Source organism: Oxyura jamaicensis, chromosome 2, assembly GCF_011077185.1.
Source record: "Oxyura jamaicensis isolate SHBP4307 breed ruddy duck chromosome 2, BPBGC_Ojam_1.0, whole genome shotgun sequence".
NCBI classification, from domain to species: domain Eukaryota; kingdom Metazoa; phylum Chordata; class Aves; order Anseriformes; family Anatidae; genus Oxyura; species Oxyura jamaicensis.
This window is the reverse complement of record NC_048894.1, coordinates 42995915-43015576: the sequence shown is the minus strand read 5'-3', so window position 1 is coordinate 43015576 and position 19662 is coordinate 42995915. Positions and strand designations below refer to the sequence as shown.

At 40.8% G+C, this 19662-nt stretch overlaps 1 protein-coding gene across 2 annotated transcripts in view; it reads left to right on the top strand.

Annotated features, from left to right (window-relative positions):
* Window positions 1–416: 416 nt before the first annotated feature.
* Window positions 417–19662, top strand: part of GADL1 (glutamate decarboxylase like 1) — an 89979-nt gene continuing 70733 nt past the window's right edge. The window contains exons 1-6 of one of the 2 annotated variants that reach the window (XM_035318882.1): window positions 417–515; window positions 13415–13587; window positions 14516–14642; window positions 16359–16449; window positions 17152–17258; window positions 18415–18530. In XM_035318882.1, the coding sequence (XP_035174773.1) occupies window positions 509–515; window positions 13415–13587; window positions 14516–14642; window positions 16359–16449; window positions 17152–17258; window positions 18415–18530 (621 nt within the window). In that variant the 5' untranslated portion in view covers window positions 417–508. The remainder of the gene's footprint in view (window positions 516–13414; window positions 13588–14515; window positions 14643–16358; window positions 16450–17151; window positions 17259–18414; window positions 18531–19662) is intronic. The other variant, XM_035318883.1, reaches the window with a different exon arrangement.

Here is a 19662-nt window from a genome sequence, read left to right as displayed (position 1 = left end):
GGGTGTTTCAGCAGAGCCTTTCTACCTCAGGCAGAAAGGTCAAACCAACTGAAACTAACTTTAATTCCCCTCACTGCCATGCAGGGACTCAGCCCACCACACTTCGGGTTGAGTCCTCTGTCACCCCAAAACACCCATTCTCATTTTACTAAAACCAAAAATAACACACGACGAAGCCCCACCGGGGTGGGTTCAGGTTGAGGCGCAGGAAGCTCTGTGCCACCGCTCCCCTTCCAGGCACCAAACCGGAGCTCAGCACCAGTCCCCTGAGGGCCGCAGCTGCCCCTTGGGGGCCATTGCCCCGCCGCCATCTCCTGCTCCCCCCCCCGGCGAAGGCGGCGGCTGGCGGCGGGCCAGCGGCGCTGCGGGTATTAATAGGCGGCCCGCAGGCAGCCCGGCCGGCCGGGGCAGGGTTGGTCTGGTCGGTCAGGGGAGTGCGGGGCGAAGCTCCGGTCCCGGCTGCAGCAAGGCGTAGGAGGGCTCGGCGCAGAGGCGGCGGCTGGAGGAGATGGAGGGTAAACGCCGCGGGGCCGGAGCCGCCTTCTGTCCCCCTCCCCTCTCCTTTCGCTTCGGTGGGGCGGCGGGGGCGAGCCGGGCTCGCTGCGCCTGCCGGGGGGCTGCAAGGTGCGAGGGGGTCGGGGCTTCGTGCACGGCTCCCGAGGGGCCAGGAGCTTCCCCAGGAGTGCGTGGGGAAGGGCAGCCAGCCTGCCTGCCTGTTGCATCTCTCCTTCTAACCTCCCCTTGCTGAGGTGCTGCAGAGACGCAGCCAAGTGTTTGAGGAAGGTATAATGCTTGCAACGATTACCGTAACAGTGTTGCATTACAGTATTTTTGTTGTAATAAATTATCTTAATTATCTTTAAAGAGTTGTGCTTTTTTTTTTTTTTTTTTTTTTTTTAGGCACTAGACATGGCGATATGGTGATTTGCTTTGGGGCAAATGGCCTCAGGAAGGGAGAAGTTAATCCCATTTTATAAATGTATTAGCGAGTTAAATTACTTACCTGTATTAGCAGGAAGATCTAACGTTATTAGGTAACAAAATAAAAGTTGACCATATCTTAATGGAAGTTGGGAGTGTGAAAGACCTATGACTAGTACGATAATGAGATTTCTGGGGAAGCTTGGAAAATAAATGGCTAAACTATGGTGCACCTCAGCTTCAGATATGCCATTATTTGCATTAAAAAAGATTAAAAAACAAGGAATTCCTTGGTAGCATAGAAACTTGTTGCTAAGCCAGAAAACAGTACAAGCATTTGCAGGTGGCTGTGTCCTCTCCTGCAAGATCAATGCTGTTAAGAGCTTGTACATCTATTGCAAATTGGGAATCTCTTATGAAAACAGTCAAGAAGGCTTGGGATCTACTATGCTTCTTTTAGTTGTATGCTAAGCATGGATGAGACTCTAAAAGAACAACAACAAAAAATTAACTCCCAAGTTGAAATAGTCTCCTAGTATAATTCCCCAAAGTCCAGCATCTTGCATTTATGAGCAATGTAAGTTACCAGAACTCTATTGGTGGAAAATCTCCAAATAAAATAAAATATTTGAAAGAAAGTTCCAGAAACTTAGTATTTAAGAGTGATAGTTTACTTTTGCTTAATTTGCTGCAAGTGAATGAGCTTTGTAATGTTGCATGATGATTTTCTTACATGGTAAGGTATGTGCTAGAGTGCCTGTAGTGTGCACGTAGCAGTGCTGTGTGAATGGCAGCAGCTCCAAAAGTGCCTTCCAGTACCATTCATATTAATATCCTCTGATGACACAACACCAAAGATAAGCTTCTGGTGGTCACAGAGATGCCAGTATGCCTTTCAGTTCAGTAACAGTGCAAATATTGCCCAAAGTAAGCTAGAAAAATCTTAATTTCCTTCCAAAACAAATGACTTATGTTTATAAGTGTAGTGATAATCAAATCCCCACCCTTACTGCAGGTTCTTTGGTCTTTTATTACCTTCTTCATTAGTAGCACCTATAACTGCTGAATGCTCTCCCTCATCAGAAATGCTTTATTCTCCCTGTCCTCTCTTCCCTTTGCCTTGGTGACTTGCTGTGTTTTGTGCCAGGCTCTGTCTGGTGAATAAAACCTGTATGGGTGGGGTGGTGAAGGAAGTTGTGCTGGTCTGGGGCCATTGCTGGGGATGTTGCCTGTAGCCTTGTTCCTGAACTCATGGGATTTGGGAAAAGGTTTTGCTCTTGCTATCCTGAGCTGCTGGAGAAGTGAGGATCTTTGGTTCTTGTGATGCTAAAGTCTGTTGCTTTTTTTTTTTTTTTTTTTCTTCTCCATGAGCCTGCACTTAACTGCCCAGCAAGATCTGTGGTTTATGTGCAATCGTTCTTCTTTTGGTACCAATTTATATACTCTTAGATGGATCTCACTAAATCTGCATGGAAAAACATCTGGGAGAAAAAGGCTGAAGGGCATGTGCCTGTTGCAGCAGTAGCGTTGGGTTTGTTTTGTGCTACTAGAGCAGCTGGCAAAGGGACACAGTTGCAGTGGAGCTGTAAGCCATGAATGTGTTTCACCCTGCACAGAGTTATCCTTGCTCTGATTGTGAATGCAGTGGGACTGCTCTTGGGGAGTGACATTACTTTTAACACCCTTAACGTATCTGGAATTGTGTGCTTGTGAGGTTTGTCTCGGATGTTGCTGATTGAGCCTAATTTCTCTTTGACGTTATCAGCACTATCCACAAGGACAGCCTTACTGACTGCACAGGGATGAGTAAGAGGACTCTCGGCTTTGTCTCCCCTAACACAAAAAATGGCAAAGCACCATGTTTAAGCAGGGACCAAGCTGCAGATTCCCACTCCTAGCTAGCTGCAGAAGCAGATCGGGACTGCGACTATCCTGCAGTCATTTGACATCAGTGTAGCTTTCTAAGGCTGTTTTGTCATGGAGAAAGCCTGGAGCATTCTGTATTTGGGGAGGAGAAAAAAAAAAAAAAAAAGAAAACAACACAAAACAAAACAATCATGAGATGTTCCCTTGTGGGGCATAAAGGCTGAGTCTATTAAGCAGAGTCTCAAGCAAGTTGTTACTAGTTCATCAAGTACAGCAAATAGAGTCAGAGCTGGAAACCACAAGAGGAAGGGAGCAGACAGCATTCGTGCAATATGCTGCCTTTTAACTTCTGAATTGCTGGCTTCTCAGTGTGTGTATATGGTATGTTTGGGGTGTTAATGTGATTTGAGTCTGCCAGCAGAATGGGGAGATGCGTCAGCAAACATTTATTTCATGTAAGACGTTGCCATCTCAAGCAGGTGTAATGTGAAGCATGGTAGAGCACCAGGGTGACTTTAAGGCTCTGGTAATGTGACACTAGAGGTAGTATTTTAGTCAGAGCAGAGGGATAGGGTCTCTCCTGTCCCTGGAGATCTGCTCTGGTAAAAAAGATACTAGGATCTTTGTGAATGTCACTGTGAGATGAAGGAAAACATAAGTTTGCAAGAAATAGTTAGTGTCAAATAAAGCAATTCTGCATGAGTAAATTAGCAAGAATGTTATTGGCAGTTACTCTTTAGCAAATAAGCTTAATTTGATATTTGAGAAGTTCAAAAAATATTTTTTTTCATTATTAATGCATTTTTAAATTGTTTATTCAAACAAAAACAATCACTTTTTAATGCATTGGAGGAATCTTATTCATACTCATTCAGCTACTATTGCCTTATTGCCTACTAGACAGTTTAGATTTCACATGCCTTAATTTCATTGGCCTTAATTGTTTCAAGCGGCCTGCTTCTGTCAAGGCTATTTGTATTTCCACAAGCATTTACCACATGTACAAATGTGGAAAAATAGACACATGGAAATACATCCCTTTGTATTTGTCTCCTTCCTTCCCCCCCCCACCCTCCCTCCATTGTCAGATTCAGGGTAATAAGTCCTGATGCTCATCCCAAATGAGTACAGAAACCACCCCTTTAGGCTTAGCAAAACTCAAGAGCTAATTTTCTTCCATCCCTTTTCACTTTGTCTTGTCAAAAACTGTAGAGGTTGTTGGAGGTAACTGTAAAGCATTGATGGCTCAAGGAGACCCACTGGGACATGACTAAATTGAGGCCATTCCCCTTTTTTTTTTTTTCTCTTCCCTCTGTGCACACAAGTCATCTTATTTTATGGGGTTTACACATGGGCAATGAGGGAATAATAAATTTAAAAGGCAAGTGGTGGTTTTGTGACATGTCAGTGGAGGTTCCTTCTGTAGATGGTTATTGTTGAAAAACAGAGGATTAGTCAAAAGATGTTAAGTAGTGATTTTCACCTGGTTCAAATGTATGTATGTCCATCTCTTTTGCTGTTTCTTTTGTATATGTGGTCTTGATTTTACCTAATGAAGAGCTTGTTGAGCGCTGGCAAATAGAGATGTCTTTAAAGAATAAGTTGCTGGACCAGAGTTATTTTTTCAGTGCCACAAATATGATGAGGAAAGCAGTTCTTAGAGGCCAGCTCTTTTGTCAGGGAAGTAGCAACAATTCTAGTTGGTTAAATTTAGATCATTTGGAACAATTTTCAGCTCTAAGGCTAGGATGCCCTGGTCCGTTGTCACATCTCACCTTATGCAAACGGAAAAGCCTCATAAATATGATCTTATCCATTGGCAAAAGTCAGGGTCTCAACAAGAAAGGTTGTCTCTTAAGCTGCTTGCCATTGCTTCCCTAGTTACACTGCAAGTCAGCTTGTGTCTATTGAGCTTCTTAAACTTATTTTTCTCAAGCAGACCTAAAGTGGAGGGACAGGACATCCTGTGGCAGTAGAACTGCCAGAGGTTTGACTTGGTAGTAACCTAGGCTGTAGTCAATGCTGAATTGGCCTTGCAACACGTGTGGTGAAAACTACTTTTGTCTTTGCACAAGATGCACTCATATCAGTTTTAGAAAATCTAAAACTGCCAGCTGCTGTGAAGCACTTGACCACAGATGATAACGGGCACAGCATATAACCAGGCTGGGGCAGCTGGCTTGCAGAGGTGGTGATCTCCCCTTCGCTGGGGATGCCAGTTAAGGAAACTTCCCTGGCACTAAGTGGCTCTCTGGAGCTTGGAAGGTAAGCCAAGGATAAAATTAGCATTAGCATGGAATAGTGATTAATCTTCACAGATTAGTAACTACCGTGTGACTAGCGGTGTTCCCCAGGGGTCGGTGCTGGGTCCGGTCTTGTTCAACATCTTCATTGACGACCTTGATGAGGGAATAGTGTCTGCCCTCAGCAAGTACGCCGATGACACAAAGTGGGGAGGAGCGGCTGACATGCCAGAAGGCTGTGCTGCCCTTCAGCAAGACCTGGACCGGCTGGAGAGATGGGCAGGAAGAAACCAAATGAGATTTAATAAGAGCAAGTGTAGAGTCCTGCACCAGGGAAGGAACAACCAGAAGTATCAGTACAGGCTGGGGGACGACCTGCTGGAGACGAGCTCTGAGGAGAAGGACCTGGGGGTCCTGGTAGATGACAGGTTGGCTGTGAGCCAGCAGTGTGCCCTGGTGGCCAAGAGGGCTAATGGGATCCTTGAAAGCATTAAAAGGAGCGTGGCCAGCAGGTCGAGGGAGGTGATCCTCCCCCTCTACTCTGCCCTGGTCAGGCCTCACCTGGAGTATTGTGTCCAGTTCTGGGCTCCCCTGTACAAAAAAGACAGGGACCCCCTGGAAAGAGTGCAGTGGAGGGCCACAAGGATGATATGGGGCCTGGAGCATCTTCCCTATGAAGAAAGGCTGAGAGACCTGGGTCTCTTCAGCCTGGAGAAGAGAAGACTAAGAGGGGATCTTATCAATGTGTACAAATATCTGAGGGGTGGGAGACAGAAGGATGTAGCTAACCTCTTCTCAGTGGTTTGTGGGGGTAGGACAAGGGGTAATGGCTGCAAAATAGAACACAGGAAGTTCCACACCAACATGTGAAAGAACTTCTTCACGGTGAGAGTGATGGAGCACTGGAACAGGCTGCCTAGAGAGGTTGTGGAGTCTCCTTCTCTGGAGATATTCAAGGCCTGTCTGGACGCCTACCTGGGCAGCCTGTGACAGTTCTGTGGTTCTGTGTGATGCTTGTTGCTAAACAATTGAATTGACACCTTAACAGATTTCTCTATTAAAGCTGTGGTGCTAAGCTGACCAGACTGGTGTAAGTTCTTATCCAGAAAGATCCTGGCATACGATTACAACATGTACTCTATTGTTTGGGGACTATTGAGCCCACTTTGATGCCAAGATATCATGTTAAAAAGCTGTGACGCTTGTCTGAAAGTCAGAAATTACTATCATGCTGTCGCTGTATGTTTTTATTCTGTACTCAACAACCCAGTGCATTTGCCTTTAGGGAATTGTCTGTGTATACTATATATGTATACAACGGAAAGTTAAAGAGAAAGTAACGTTATCACCACCTTGCCTAAGCAGAACCAATGGGTCTGTGACCTGGAGTAATTTGGGTAGGTCTGAGCAGGGAAAGTAGAGTACTGAACTAAAACATGATTTTATAGCACAGTAAGTATGCTGCTGAAAGAATAGGTCTGCATGCTTGCTCTGTTTTGAAAGAGGTTTGAACTACTTGTTTATACATAAGACACTAATAAATTATGAAGGTCTACATAGGAGCTGGTTCAGAGGACCTGGTGGGCTGGAAAGTTACATCCTGATTTACTATGCACTAGCTTCCCCATCTTAGTAAAGAAGGGTGCATCTCAGAGCAATGTTGTAAATATAAATTAGTGAAAAGTTATTGGATTTATTTATTTATTTATTTATTTTGTAGGAAACAAAATGTGGAAGTGTTTAGGATATTAAGAAAAAGTGTGTGTGTGGGGGGGAGTTTTGTCTGCAAATTGAATGTAGAGGTAAAACTTGCTAAAAATAAATTTACTCTTCATCAGTTTTTACATTTAACTTGCATTGAATTCCAGACAACTCAGTTTTTAGTAAATTATTGCTTTCTTAGTTGAATTTTCAAAGACTGGCATTAAAAATTGTTTATGTTACGACTAAAAATATAGTTCTTGCATGAAATTACAGGCTGTCATACACTCTTTTAAATCAAGTTGCAGGACTTCCATTTGAGAAAAAATAAATAAATAACCCTTCTATTTTCACTTCAATCTTTTCCAGTGGGAAGCAAAGAAATCTCATGGATTCTTTACCTTCAGTGTGGGTCACACACACATTAGTCATTTGCATTCATACTCATCTCCCTGACACTGCTAAACCTGTATCCCATGCACGGTGCCCAGGTCTGACTTGGATGTTGCAAAAATAGCCACTTTCCCACAGAAAAATGAAAGGGCATGAAAAGTTCCATATTAATAAACAACTTTTAATTAAAATAAAGGCTGTTTAATGTATCAGATGCTGTCTACTCTGTTGGCAGATGCTAGAATTTTGAAAATGTGAGCTGAGAGAATTTTGTTGGGGTCAGGGAGTTAGGATTTTCATTTCATAGCTGGCATCTGCCATTCCCCAGCTTTGGATCAAGGTGAATTCCAATGAGATGCTGTCTTTTTCCTAATTGGAAGTGTTACAGCATGAATCATTCCTTCAGTTACTTGGTTGAGGAACTGAAATGTCATTATTTAATATTACCATATCTTCATTAAGTTTGCCTGCATGAAGTTTCCCGATTCTTGTTTCTTTTGTCTGCTGCTTTTAATTTTTGTTGTGTGTCCTTGTGGTACTGTTGGGTATAGCAAGCACTGAGCATGCAGCAGCTAGATGCAACATTATGAGCATTCACCTAATAGCAGTGCCCACTCAGGACCCTGGAAGCATCTCTGAAAGCAGAACCTGGCTCCTAGTGTGGACCTGTGTTCCTGGTGAGATGTCCATCGCTGGTGCCCCTGTCCAGGATTCCCTCTAATCTCCCATCCTTTCCTTTAAGAATGGGAAGTTCAGGCTTGTGGTGGAGAATAGGACTCGTTTGTTGTGGCGATGCCATTCAGTGCTAGTGGTGTACTCAAAGAGTCTCTGAGTGGCCTCTGAGTCCAGACACAAGCACTTTTGTCTTCCTTGGGCCCTGCTCTATAAAGGTCACTTGAGCATGTTCACGGTCAGAGGATTCCTGCACAGGCAGTTGTTGCAGACTTTCAAGATGGAAGCACCCAAATTGTTCCCTGTCCACAGATCACGTCTATAAACCTACCATACAGGAGGACACCATGTTAGGGCAATGAGCCCTGTTGTACCTGTGCATACAGGCATTTTCATGTGGTTCTTTCCCAGGGCACCAATATATATACATATACTGGGTTCTAGGAAGCTGCATCTTTCTTACTTGCCAGCAGACTCAAGAAATCAGTTTGCTAAGAAACAGTGCACGTCCCTTAAAACTGGAGTGACTTTATTTCAGTCCTAGAGATATCCATAGCAGTGATTAAAGAAGTGTCTGTATAGATTACTTATGCCAAGGGATTCTAGTAGTCGCATAATGAGACACATTTGCATTTTAATATTCCGATACATGATACAGCACCGTAATAATATATTAAATGCGGCGGTATGGAGTCCCAAAGGTGACGTTCACTTGTTTTCTTTTGCTTGACACACTGAAAGAAAAGACTGACATCTTTTGAGTGAAGAACCATGGCTAGATCATGCAGGATGAAAAATGTAAAATCTGTTTCTGACTGATGTTGGCAGTTACTGCATTTGTTACAAAGCAGAAGCCAGTCTTTGGTCGAAGTCAGCCTCTTTCATTCACTTGAACAGCCAATGGTACCAGTAGTATAAACTGAATAGGATTTGGCTCTTGCATTCAAGCACAAGCCACTCTTTCACAACTACCTCCTTCTGTTTTTCTCCTCCCTGTGAGCAGTAAAGCTTTCTGGGCATTTTATGGTACTCCCCCAAATGTCAGAATGTGCCAACTGCAGGGCTACAATTTCTTTTTGCAGTGCAAGAATGTAGCAGAGAAAGTTGCTATATGCTTACAGAAACACAGGCAGCTTTTAAAGTACTTTGTGGTTCTTACATTTTGATAGGGCAACATCTGAAAAATATTTATTTTTTGTGTTATTTCAGCTCCAATTAATTTATTTTCAGCTGGGAAAATAATATTGATCATAAAAATGAAATGTTAGTTGGAAATTCATAAGCTTCTGTAATAGAATATTTCATTCAGGATGAAAAATCAGAATTATGATCTTGATTCTGCTTTTGGTGAAGCCAGTGGTTAAATCTCCAATTACTGTAAATTGGAGCAGTATCAAGTCGTCTCTTTTGCAGAAGGATATCTTGAACAGTCAATAATCCTTAATCTCTGATTTAAGACACATTTGGTAAAGTTTTTGTTCTGTTCCAAGCCTGGAGCCATTTGGCAGAAATTCTATTTGATACACTTCCTGGAAGTCTGTTTTCTGAGTCTGCTCAGGAGTCTGTTTCTGTAATCTTAAATGAAAAAGATATATTTGTTGCTGCCACAAGCAATATGGATTGTTTGCATACCATGTTGTTCATAAACAACAAAAAGGTACATATGGGCTCCACATGGAACAGATGACTGGCTGCATTCCCTTAATGCAATAAGGTGTATTTGAGACAAAGATATGCAAGTGGACTAAAATATTTGGATTTTTTTAAAGCATTTTATTTTTATTTGTTAAAGAGACAGTAAATTATCAGCTCAGAAGAACAGTGTGTGTTTCTTAGAATGGATGCTGTACTCGGAGAAGGCATGTCATTTCACTTGAGTAATGTGACATGAAAAGTGAAACTTGAATGTTTCATGGTAACCATAAATTGATCATGGGATCCCTTTAAAAATGCGGTTAAAAAGAAAAACAATTTAAACAATAGGTTCTGTTCTGGAAATTTGGACTTGCATCATCCAGTTGGTTTGCCTCTTTAAGGTCTTTGCTGCAACCAAGAGGAGACAACTTTATTTTTGAGCAAAGAGGAGTTCAGGATTTTCATTGGAACTCTGGGAATCAGGTGGTTATAAGTAGAGGATTAAGTATCATGGTTAAGTATCAGTAAAATCATGAGTGTATATATATATATCCAACAGTAGTTTGCAGAACCTGAATACCTTTAGCTCAGAAAACGTGTATGCTTACACCCGATTTAGCTACTGATTTGTGAAACAGTTGTTTCTATTACTTTCCGTTAATAGTCTTGTACTATGTTGTAAGGCAGAATTTAGCTCAGCAAATTCAGATTGAAATGGTGATTACCGTTTTCTCAATATTTTTCTTTAATAGCTGCAAGGTATATTATTTCATGTATTATAATGTGGGCTAAGTCCCCAACTCTTTACTAGAGTCTTACACAGGTAAATTGCTGGTGAAATCGAGGCTCTTTTCCCTCCTTTCCTTCTGACCCTTCTGCTTTGCCTTTCTCTTTCAAAGACTGTGCCTGAGGTCCAACACAGATGCCTTGGGATTTAGGAATGGGCTATCACCCACTTTCCAGAGGATGTCTTCTTCCTCAGGCTCCACAGAGCATCCTTTGGAGACTGTAAAACTGTGTGTAAAGGTTGATAGACTTGCTTAACATAAAGAGCTGTTGTTAGACCCATCATCCTAAGGACCTGGCAGGAAAAAAAAAAAAAAAAAGTAACCTAAAGTTCAGTGTTTCCTTTGCAATGATCTTTGAGGAATTCTATGAAAAGTCATGGAAGCACTAGTAATTGTTTGTCTGTGCAAACATGTCAAAACTGGTGCTGATGGAGTTACCAAAATAAAGCCATTACACAGTTCTGGTTTTAGCAGAGACTGGAGAGTGCAGCAGAGGAAAAAGAGGAGTTAGTGAGCTCTCTTGCTCCAACACCTCTGGGAGATTTCTGGAGGGAAAAAATAAAAAGAAGTACTAGTATCTGTGCTCTGCAAGAGATGATAAAAGAGATGATAATCTCCCATATAGTTTTTTTTTTTTCAGATCCTATCCTCTTTTTCATAGAAACAAAACACCATTGACATACATGGAGATGGTAGCATCTGAACATGAGCCAGCAGCATGCCTGGGTGGCCAAAAAGACCAATGGCATCCTGGCCTGCTTCAGAAACTGTGTAGTCAGCAGGACCAGGAAAGTGATCATCCTTTGGTACGCAGCACTGGTGAGACTGCACCTCCAGTAATGTGTTCGGTTTTGGGCCCCTCACTATAAGAAGGATATTGAGTTGCTTGAGTGTGCAGAGAAGAGCAATGAAGCTGGTGAAGGGACTAGAAACCAAGTGTTATGAGGAGTGACTGAGGGAACTGGGGTTGTCTAGTCTGGAGAAGAGGAGGCTGAGGGGAGATCTCATCACTCTCTACAACTAGGCTGCAGTGAGGAGGATGTCAAGCTCTTTTCTCAGGTGGTCAGTGATAAAACATGAGGAAGCAGTCTCAAGTTGCACCAGGGGAGGTTTAGACTGGACATGGGGAATGATTTATTCATGGAAAGGATGGTCAGCCATTAGAATGGACTGCCCAGGGCAGTGATGGGGTCCTTGTCCCTGGAGATATTTAAGATATTTGTGGATGTGACTCGAAGGGACATAGTTTAGTGATGGGAATTGGTAGGGCAGGTTGATGGTTGAACTTGGTGATCTTGGAGATTTTTTTCAACCTAAATGCTTCTGTGATCTCCAGGGGATGGTGAGACTGGGTTTTCTGTGTTTATATTAAGTTCTAGTTAGTACTGTATGGAGCTGTTTGTACATAAAAAAAAAAATTGACTTTTAATCCCAAAATAGTCCCTGTTCTGTATGCCCGAAGACCTGGTCTCTTCCAATTCCTTAATATGTGATGTTTTGGGTCTTGTAAAGTTGGCCTGCTAGCTTGTGTTTTCAGAGAGGGACCTCTAAGCTGCGATTTCTATGCAATGCTCCTGCTGTGGTGTGCTGGGAATCATGATGTTCAGAACTGAGCTTTCTGATGTAGAGGATTTTCCCTCTTTGCTTGATAAAGATGGAATGTTTACCTGTTAGTTCTGTATCTTTCCCACAAGAATGTGCAAAAGTTCTATTCATCAAAATACTGCTCCTTTGGATTAAAAATAGAAGCAACTTCAGAAATCATTTGGTGTATCATTTATGTCATCAGTTATGGGAAGCCTGAGGTTCCATCTTATGCTAGAATTTGATTTCATTTGTAATATCTGTCCTAACAAGTGAAAGTCAACTGAATAGCTACTCTGAGTTATCATGGGAGTGACAGGGTTTCTTTCAACCAATGGACCCTGAAGATCACCTTTCCAGGCAACATTGTTCTTCTATATCCTCCTGGAGATGAGAAACTGTAATGATGATAAGCGTGATGGGTGTCAGACTGTCCTGCAATCTTCTGTAAACTCAGTTTGAAAAAGCTCCCTTTCATCTGCGCTTTGCAACTGGAGAAAAAAGCAAAGTAGATGGTAAAGTTGTTTTGGGCATAAAATTTTCTCCTACATACATCCTTACCCATCCAACATCTTCACTGTAGCTTTGGCTCAAAAAGACCCTCTGAGGCAATGCTGCCTCGCTTCATAGGTGGTAGCTATTCTATGGCAAGCTCAGTGTACAGATGCTGTCTGTGACGCAGGTAATTCAGATGTGGTAGTTACTGCTTCTCCTTCCAGTGCTATACTGTTTCAAATGTCTGTTCTCTTGGTATCTCCTAATGTCTCACTTTCGTCTTTATCCTCATGTTGATTAAAACTGGAGTCCTGATCTCAGCGTATGAAATCAATACATGAAATAGATACGCGGTTGCATCTCGTCCAGTGTTGTATAAGCATCGTGGATGTGCTTTCAGAAGTAATGTAAAGGAGTAATGTAGTCACGTGTTTATGCAACACATCAGGAGGGTATGTCTCATGATAAAGGTGAGGGAGGCAATCGCCAGTGGAGAAATGAATACACAGGATAATACAGCCAGTTAGCAGGTGGCTGAGGTCACTTAATAGGATAAGGGCAGAAAAGAGAAGAGCAGGTATGTGATATTGGTAGGAATCTCAAAAGGTTTTATCTTTGTGGAGGTGGGGTCAATGAAGCTTTTCAAAAGACACAGAGGACTCTGCAATAGAACTGGCTGGTGGGAAGGGTCAGCAGAAAGATGTGGGAAATTACATCATGGAAGAAAGGGGGAGCTTGAGGGCTGATGTGCAGGGAGATGTTTTCAGCTAAGAAAAGTGCCTATTATCTCACTTTATTTCTGTTTATCCAGTTGTATCATGTTCTAGGCCAGAACTGCATTTTCCTTCCAGTTTGGAAAGTGCCTTGCATGCTTTTGTATGCTACGGAAAGCAGCAGATACACAGTAATAGCCAGCTATATGGGATGTAGTACCAGTCTAGGTGTAAAGTAACACAAGCAATTTGCTTGTGATGTTTCCGCCAAAATTTAGGATTTTTGTACATGTGGAAAGGCCATGTGATTCTTACATTCACTAAATCAGCCATGAACAAATATTCAGTAGTTTATGATTTAGTTGCCCAGGCCTTGTCTAATACAGGGCTTTTTGTCTTACAGTTGGTATTTGCAAACAGGATATGCTCCAGAAGAAAAAGAATGCTGTCTTGGTGGATGGGGTCATCCTAAATGGTCCAATAATGGACTCAAAAGCGGGAGAGAAGTTTGTGGAAGAGGCCTGTAAGATTATAATGGAAGAAGTGATCCAGAAAGCTAATGATGTCACAGAAAAGGTAAAGCCTTTACTGGGTTGTTGAAAAGTTGTAGTAATGAATAATAAATCATTTTTTTTCTAAGCTACATTTTACTGCACTTGAAGGAGCCTCAAATTTGCTTCTATGTTATGCCTTTAAAGTCAGAAATAAAAAGATAGCCTTCCAAATTAAAAAAAAAAAAAAGTCATACTATAAAACCTTTCAATAACATAGCTAACATATGTGTTTGCCAGAAAATGAGATATATATATATATATATATATATATATATATATATATTATCTCAGAGTGCAATGGTCACTTTCTTTGACAGGATAAATGGGTGCAGTGTTTTCCCTGTTGGGGGTACAGGGAGTTATTTCTTTGCACCTCACAGGCACTGGTGTTAGAGAAGAAGGAATAGTGGATGCTGTGTCACTGTGAGAGGGCATTACCAGATTGCTCTGGGTTTCACAGGAACCATGCTTAAGAGGATGTATTGGAAGAGAAGCTGCAAATGAAGCATGCTTGCCTTTGGGCATGCACTGACTGCTCTCACCCCTCAGCATATATCATAGCATCTGAAAGAGCTATGATTGCAAATCCTTAGCTAAAGGCAGAAGGTAAACCTATAGGCCTCTTGTTCCTAGTGAGGATACAAGAGCCATGAATAAGAGTGGTGGAATTTGAGACTGGTGGATGACCTTTCGTATCTCAGTGTTCCAAGAGGCACACCTTTTCCTCCTTCCAGCCTTCCCCACTCTAATTTCTATGGTCAAGATATGTCTGAGAAACACACAAAAAAAAAAACTGAGGTCCCATGAGACCAGCTTAGCAGACATACTATCTGGTGGTGTGCTGCACTCCAATGGGCAGTTCTGGAAAGCATGTTGCTTACCTGGTACCTTTATGACTTCCTTTTAGCTAACCTGTTCACTGCTGGTGTCTCCCTCCTACCTATCATTAGGTTTGTGAATGGCAGGCCCCGGAAACACTGAAGAAGATTCTTGATCTGGAAATGAGAGACACTGGAGAATCTCATCAGAAACTCTTGCAACTCTGCCAGGATGTTATACAATACAGCGTCAAAACCAGTAGGAATGCAATTCCTAGTGTTGTCTAGTTTTGTTGCTGTTTGTTAACCTAGGAAGACAGGATAATGCTTATAAAGTTCTGTTATCTTCCAGAAAAACTAGGGGTTTAAATGTTTGCTTTCTACTTGCCTCTACAAGCATGCAAATATTTTGGTTGGGTTTCAGTCATTTGACTGAATGCTAGTCACCATAGGTGTCTATGATTTACTAAAAGGTATAATCAAAGGAAGCTAATCAAAAGCTAATTCCTGTAATGTTGTTGTTTATGGTAGTTTCTGTTCTTTTGAAGTCTTGTGAAAATTGCCTCGACAGGTATGATATAACAGTCTAACAAAGTAGATAGGAGAAAAACCTTTGTATGTAATCTCATGATGAGCGGAGTCACCCTTAGACAAATAAGGATGCATTCTTAGTGATGATTATCCTGCATTTACTATTGCTTTGTATGGAGCAATAGTCTTATAGGATGCTAATTTGCTGATAGGCAGTAATTCCTATTCCAGACGCTGTGAGAAGAGCCTGCAGTGTTTTAGAGACAGTACATGACATCTCTGCAAGATTAGCTCTCTACAGCTAACCTTTCGGCAGCATGTGAAGTACAATTCAACCTTAGCAAAAAAGGGATGAATAACATCTGTTCAGGAAATAGTGCGCTGTATCAGAAGCTCAGGATTTCAGATGTGGCACAGCTTAGGTTGTATATTGGAAAGTGAGAAGGACGTGTAATATAATAGCTGTGCATTTCCAGGGCACGTTCCCTGCTACAGGCACTATTGCTACAGTAAGTAAAACCATAAAATAATTTTGAAGGTGAACCTATGCCTTTGAAAACCATAGAAAAATACTAGTACTGATCTAAAGGGACAGTGCACTAATAATATGCAGATATCATTACCGAGTTAATGGAAGGCATTCTGTTTATCTCACTTTTGTAAATTGACTTCAAATTTCCATTTGTTGCACTGTCACTTTGGAAAGAATATTAAATATGAAAAATTTGCTGTGCAAATAGTTTTTAATCTAAGTATAAACATTTATTGAAGCCTCAGCTCTAATATGCATAGAGCCATACAGTTTACCTGACTTTGCATGTAGAAGTGCTATTCTGTGGATTAAAATTTAGGTGATGACTCCATTGCCAAACTGACTTGCTAATATAGTAAGCAATACTGTAGTTTTTTCTCATAATTTAGTTGTATCTCAGTGTTTCGAGGCAGGTAAACAATTCCTCTCAACTTCTCATTCTAAGTCTGCAGCAAGGCTTTCCAGACTGTTGCACTGCCTCCTGTATCAACACTGAGTCTCTGGTGGTAGCACAGGCACAGCTGCCAGGGATCGGCAGGCTCCCATATTCTGCTGCTTAGCAAAACATCTCTGAATGTCCATTGCAGCCTCTAGAGACTGCTGTTAAAGGCCACTCTGCATACTCTGTTGTCAGTCACTTCTTTTTTGATATGTAAAACTTGTGAATAACCCACATTCATTCTGTGCGCTATTTACATCTCTCAAACCTTGTTTTGGGACCTGAAAAGGCTTGTGAATTTTACTTTCAAAGGTTTGTCTAAATTGAAAAAAGGACAGTATGTCCATAAAGTACAGAGAGAATGATGGAAAGAGCTGTAGTTTGCAGTGATTGGCATTCAGTTGAGAGAGCCTGTGATATATTCTATTTTCATGTACATTCTGTCACTGCTTGCTTTTCATCTATATTTTCAGGTCATCCAAGATTTTTCAATCAGCTGTATGCTGGAATAGATTATTACTCGTTAGTGGCTCGTTTCATTACTGAAGCATTGAACCCAAGTGTGTAAGTGTAGCTTTTTGTACTCTTAATGATGAATCTAGCATGCTTTTTGAAGTAAGAGCTTAGCTCCCCCCACCCCCCATCATTTTCTGTCTTTGGTGTTTTTCAGTATTACAAAGGAGGAGGTAGAAATTGTGCAGGAATTTGGGAAAGAATACGGTCTGGATTGGCTGAATAGCTCACCAGAAAGTTGGCTAAGCTGATGATTTTCCTAGTTTGTGAATTGGGGCGTAAGAAGAGAGATCTTCTTTTCCAACACTTTTAAACCTAGACTTTTTTTTCTTACTTAGTGCATAAAAATATAAAAAGGAATTAATCAAACTTACTCAGTTGTTTGCTTCCTTTGAAGCACACTGCACAGAGCTGAATGCAAATGATTACCTGTCTACTATTTACTTGCAGATATAAAGCCTAAACAAAAATGTGATTGCTGCTTGCAGTAGATCATTATAGCTGAAGTTTAAGCATTGTGAACTATGTTAAAATCAAACTCTGATGTATTACTTTGAGAGTGGAACTGTCAATGTGATGCTGTCAGGAACTAAACAATTGCTCTGCTGTGTCAGATCCATAGTGTTTTTAGTTTAGAGTTTTATTGCTGATGGTGGTCAGCTTCTGATAAAAGAAACCTCTAATTTTAGCAAGACTCTGTAGCATAAGTTGTGTAATATTAACACCAATCATTATGCTTTTATTTTTGTTCAGATATACATATGAAGTATCCCCTGTGTTTCTGTTAGTGGAAGAGACAGTCATCAAGAAAATGATTGAGTTTGTTGGCTGGGAAGAAGGTGATGGCATATTTAATCCAGGTAAGAACGATTCAGATTTTCAGGATGATCAATGATATAATATCTAAGATAGTAATTCAGTGAACATCTGATTTGTGTAGGATATTTGAAAATGCATGCAAAATCCAGCGATGCGCAGATGAAACTATTACATCCAGGCTTGTTTTAGCTGTTTCTAGTAATATGTGAATCCGATCAGCATCTGAATGAAAACTGTTATAAAATGCCAATTAAACAAATATTTCTTAAGCTTCTTGATAGGCCACACTTTTCAAATGTTCTGAAAAGCAGCATTCCAGTCCCACATACGGAAATAATTAAGTGTAATGATATTATTTCACAGATTATTCAAATACTAAGTTAGGTTGGATGTGAAGCTTTCATATCTAAATTGGGGGTGGGAAAATAAATTAAATGAGGAAATGAATTTAGTGCCAACCCTTCAAAAACAAAACAATAAGGCCAGGAATTCTGTCCTACATGCAAGTAGTAGAAAAACAAATAAAATAAAATCCCCTGAAACATCTGTGGAAAAAATGTATTAATACAGACTTTTTAATGTCAGATTTGATGTGTACTTACAGTAGAATTCTTGCTTTTAATGCAGAATTGCTTAATTAAAACTTACCAGGATACTACCAATAGCTAAACAAATTATACTTTTTAATGCTAGTTCTATGTAAGGTTTTTCTAATTTTGTATTTGGTCTTTTGAATAAATAAAACCTGTCCAAATCATACCTTGCAGATCTTTCAGATCTGACTCCCTGTAGATTTTTATTTTTTTTCTCCTTTTTCTCTTCATAATACTCTGGCTGCCTGAGAGATCTAGGCTCTGTTAGGTACAGCCACAGTTGAGCTCAGTATAGGCAGCTGAGCTGATGCTGCTTTGGTGTGTATCAGAAGGCCCTGTTGCAGGGTACTCTCTGCCAGGGAGAGCTGTTTAAGTACAGTTCTTACTTCTCCTTGGAGGTATTTCCTAAAGTATTCGAACCAGCTGTTTCCATTCATGCTGAAGAGCCCACAGTTCTTATATCTGTAGGTTTTTGGGGAGGAATTAAGTTATTATGGGTGCATACAAACTCTGGTTTATTTTCTGCCTAACAGGTCAAGCACTCAGACACGGGAAATGTGCTAGAACTATGGTTAATATGATACTTGTATTTCTCTTTTGGCAGGTGGCTCTGTTTCTAATATGTATGCTATGAACTTAGCAAGATACAAATTTTGTCCTGAGATAAAAGAAAAAGGGCTTTCAGGTTTGCCAAGACTAGTCCTGTTCACTTCAGAAGAGGTAAAAACAAACAAAAAAGCTTTTGTATTCATTTTAGAGCTTCTAACAATGAACTTTATTTTTCAATGGCTGCAAAATTATATTTGCCTATCTGATGGAGCCCTGGTGCAATGAGTTTGTCATCAGTGAATTATATGAAATATTGAAGCTATATGGAGAAGTCGGATGATAAAGTTCCCTGCAGAAGTTCTCTTGTCAGACCACAACAACAAATGCTTGAGTTCTTGGCAACAGCTGATAAAAGAAAAGGCTGTACCTGGGGCAAACCTGAAGATGAATGCACGTGGGACGTTATGGAGGTTTGCAGCTTTTGATTTCCCACAGCATAAAGTCTGGCAGGAACCATGTGTAGGTTTCAAACGTCAAAGCTTTTTCTTGCAAGTTTAATTTGTACTGAGCTGAGCACTCATGGACCTGTGAAATGGCTCTCTACAGCTCCCACTATACCCTCTATCTGAACACAGATTCTCTGTGGCAGAAAACCAAACCTACCATAAAGTATTTTGGCAAACCCTGCTGGATCTTTAGACAGTTCCTTTTTAAATAATGGAAAAATGTGGCAAGTCTAAAGGTTTTTGAGTAATATCTGCTCAAACTGCCATTGGGAAATGGAGTTACGTTCATGCATTTATTCTAAAGGTATTTTTTTTTTTTAGGAGGCTCTTCTCTCTCACCTGTCCCTCCAATTTTCTAGTGCAGAAGTATTATTACAAACTCCACTGTATAAAAGTCCCAGTGGTAGTGAGGACCTTGTTGTATTAGGAACTCTATAGTTACTGACTTAATTTTAGCCCTTAATTTTTTTATGCCCCATACAGTTTGCAGGGTAAGTAGACAAGAGAGGCTTATATTGAAGAAGTCTGAGGGACACAAGCATTGTGTAAGTTGCCCAAGACAACACATTTTGAAAATGAATCCAAAAGTCCTAAATAAAATGACCTAAATAAAGTTGTATTTTTTATGTCAAATCTTTTTTCTTTTTGAAAAATGTGTATATGAAAATGACATGCTACTTCGTGCTTAATTCATCACATTTCATCTTCAAAATAGCTCAAGAGGAAAAAATGAGGTTGAAACCCCGTATTTTAATGCTTCTGAAGTGAAGGATGGAGAATTTTCATCATGAACTAAC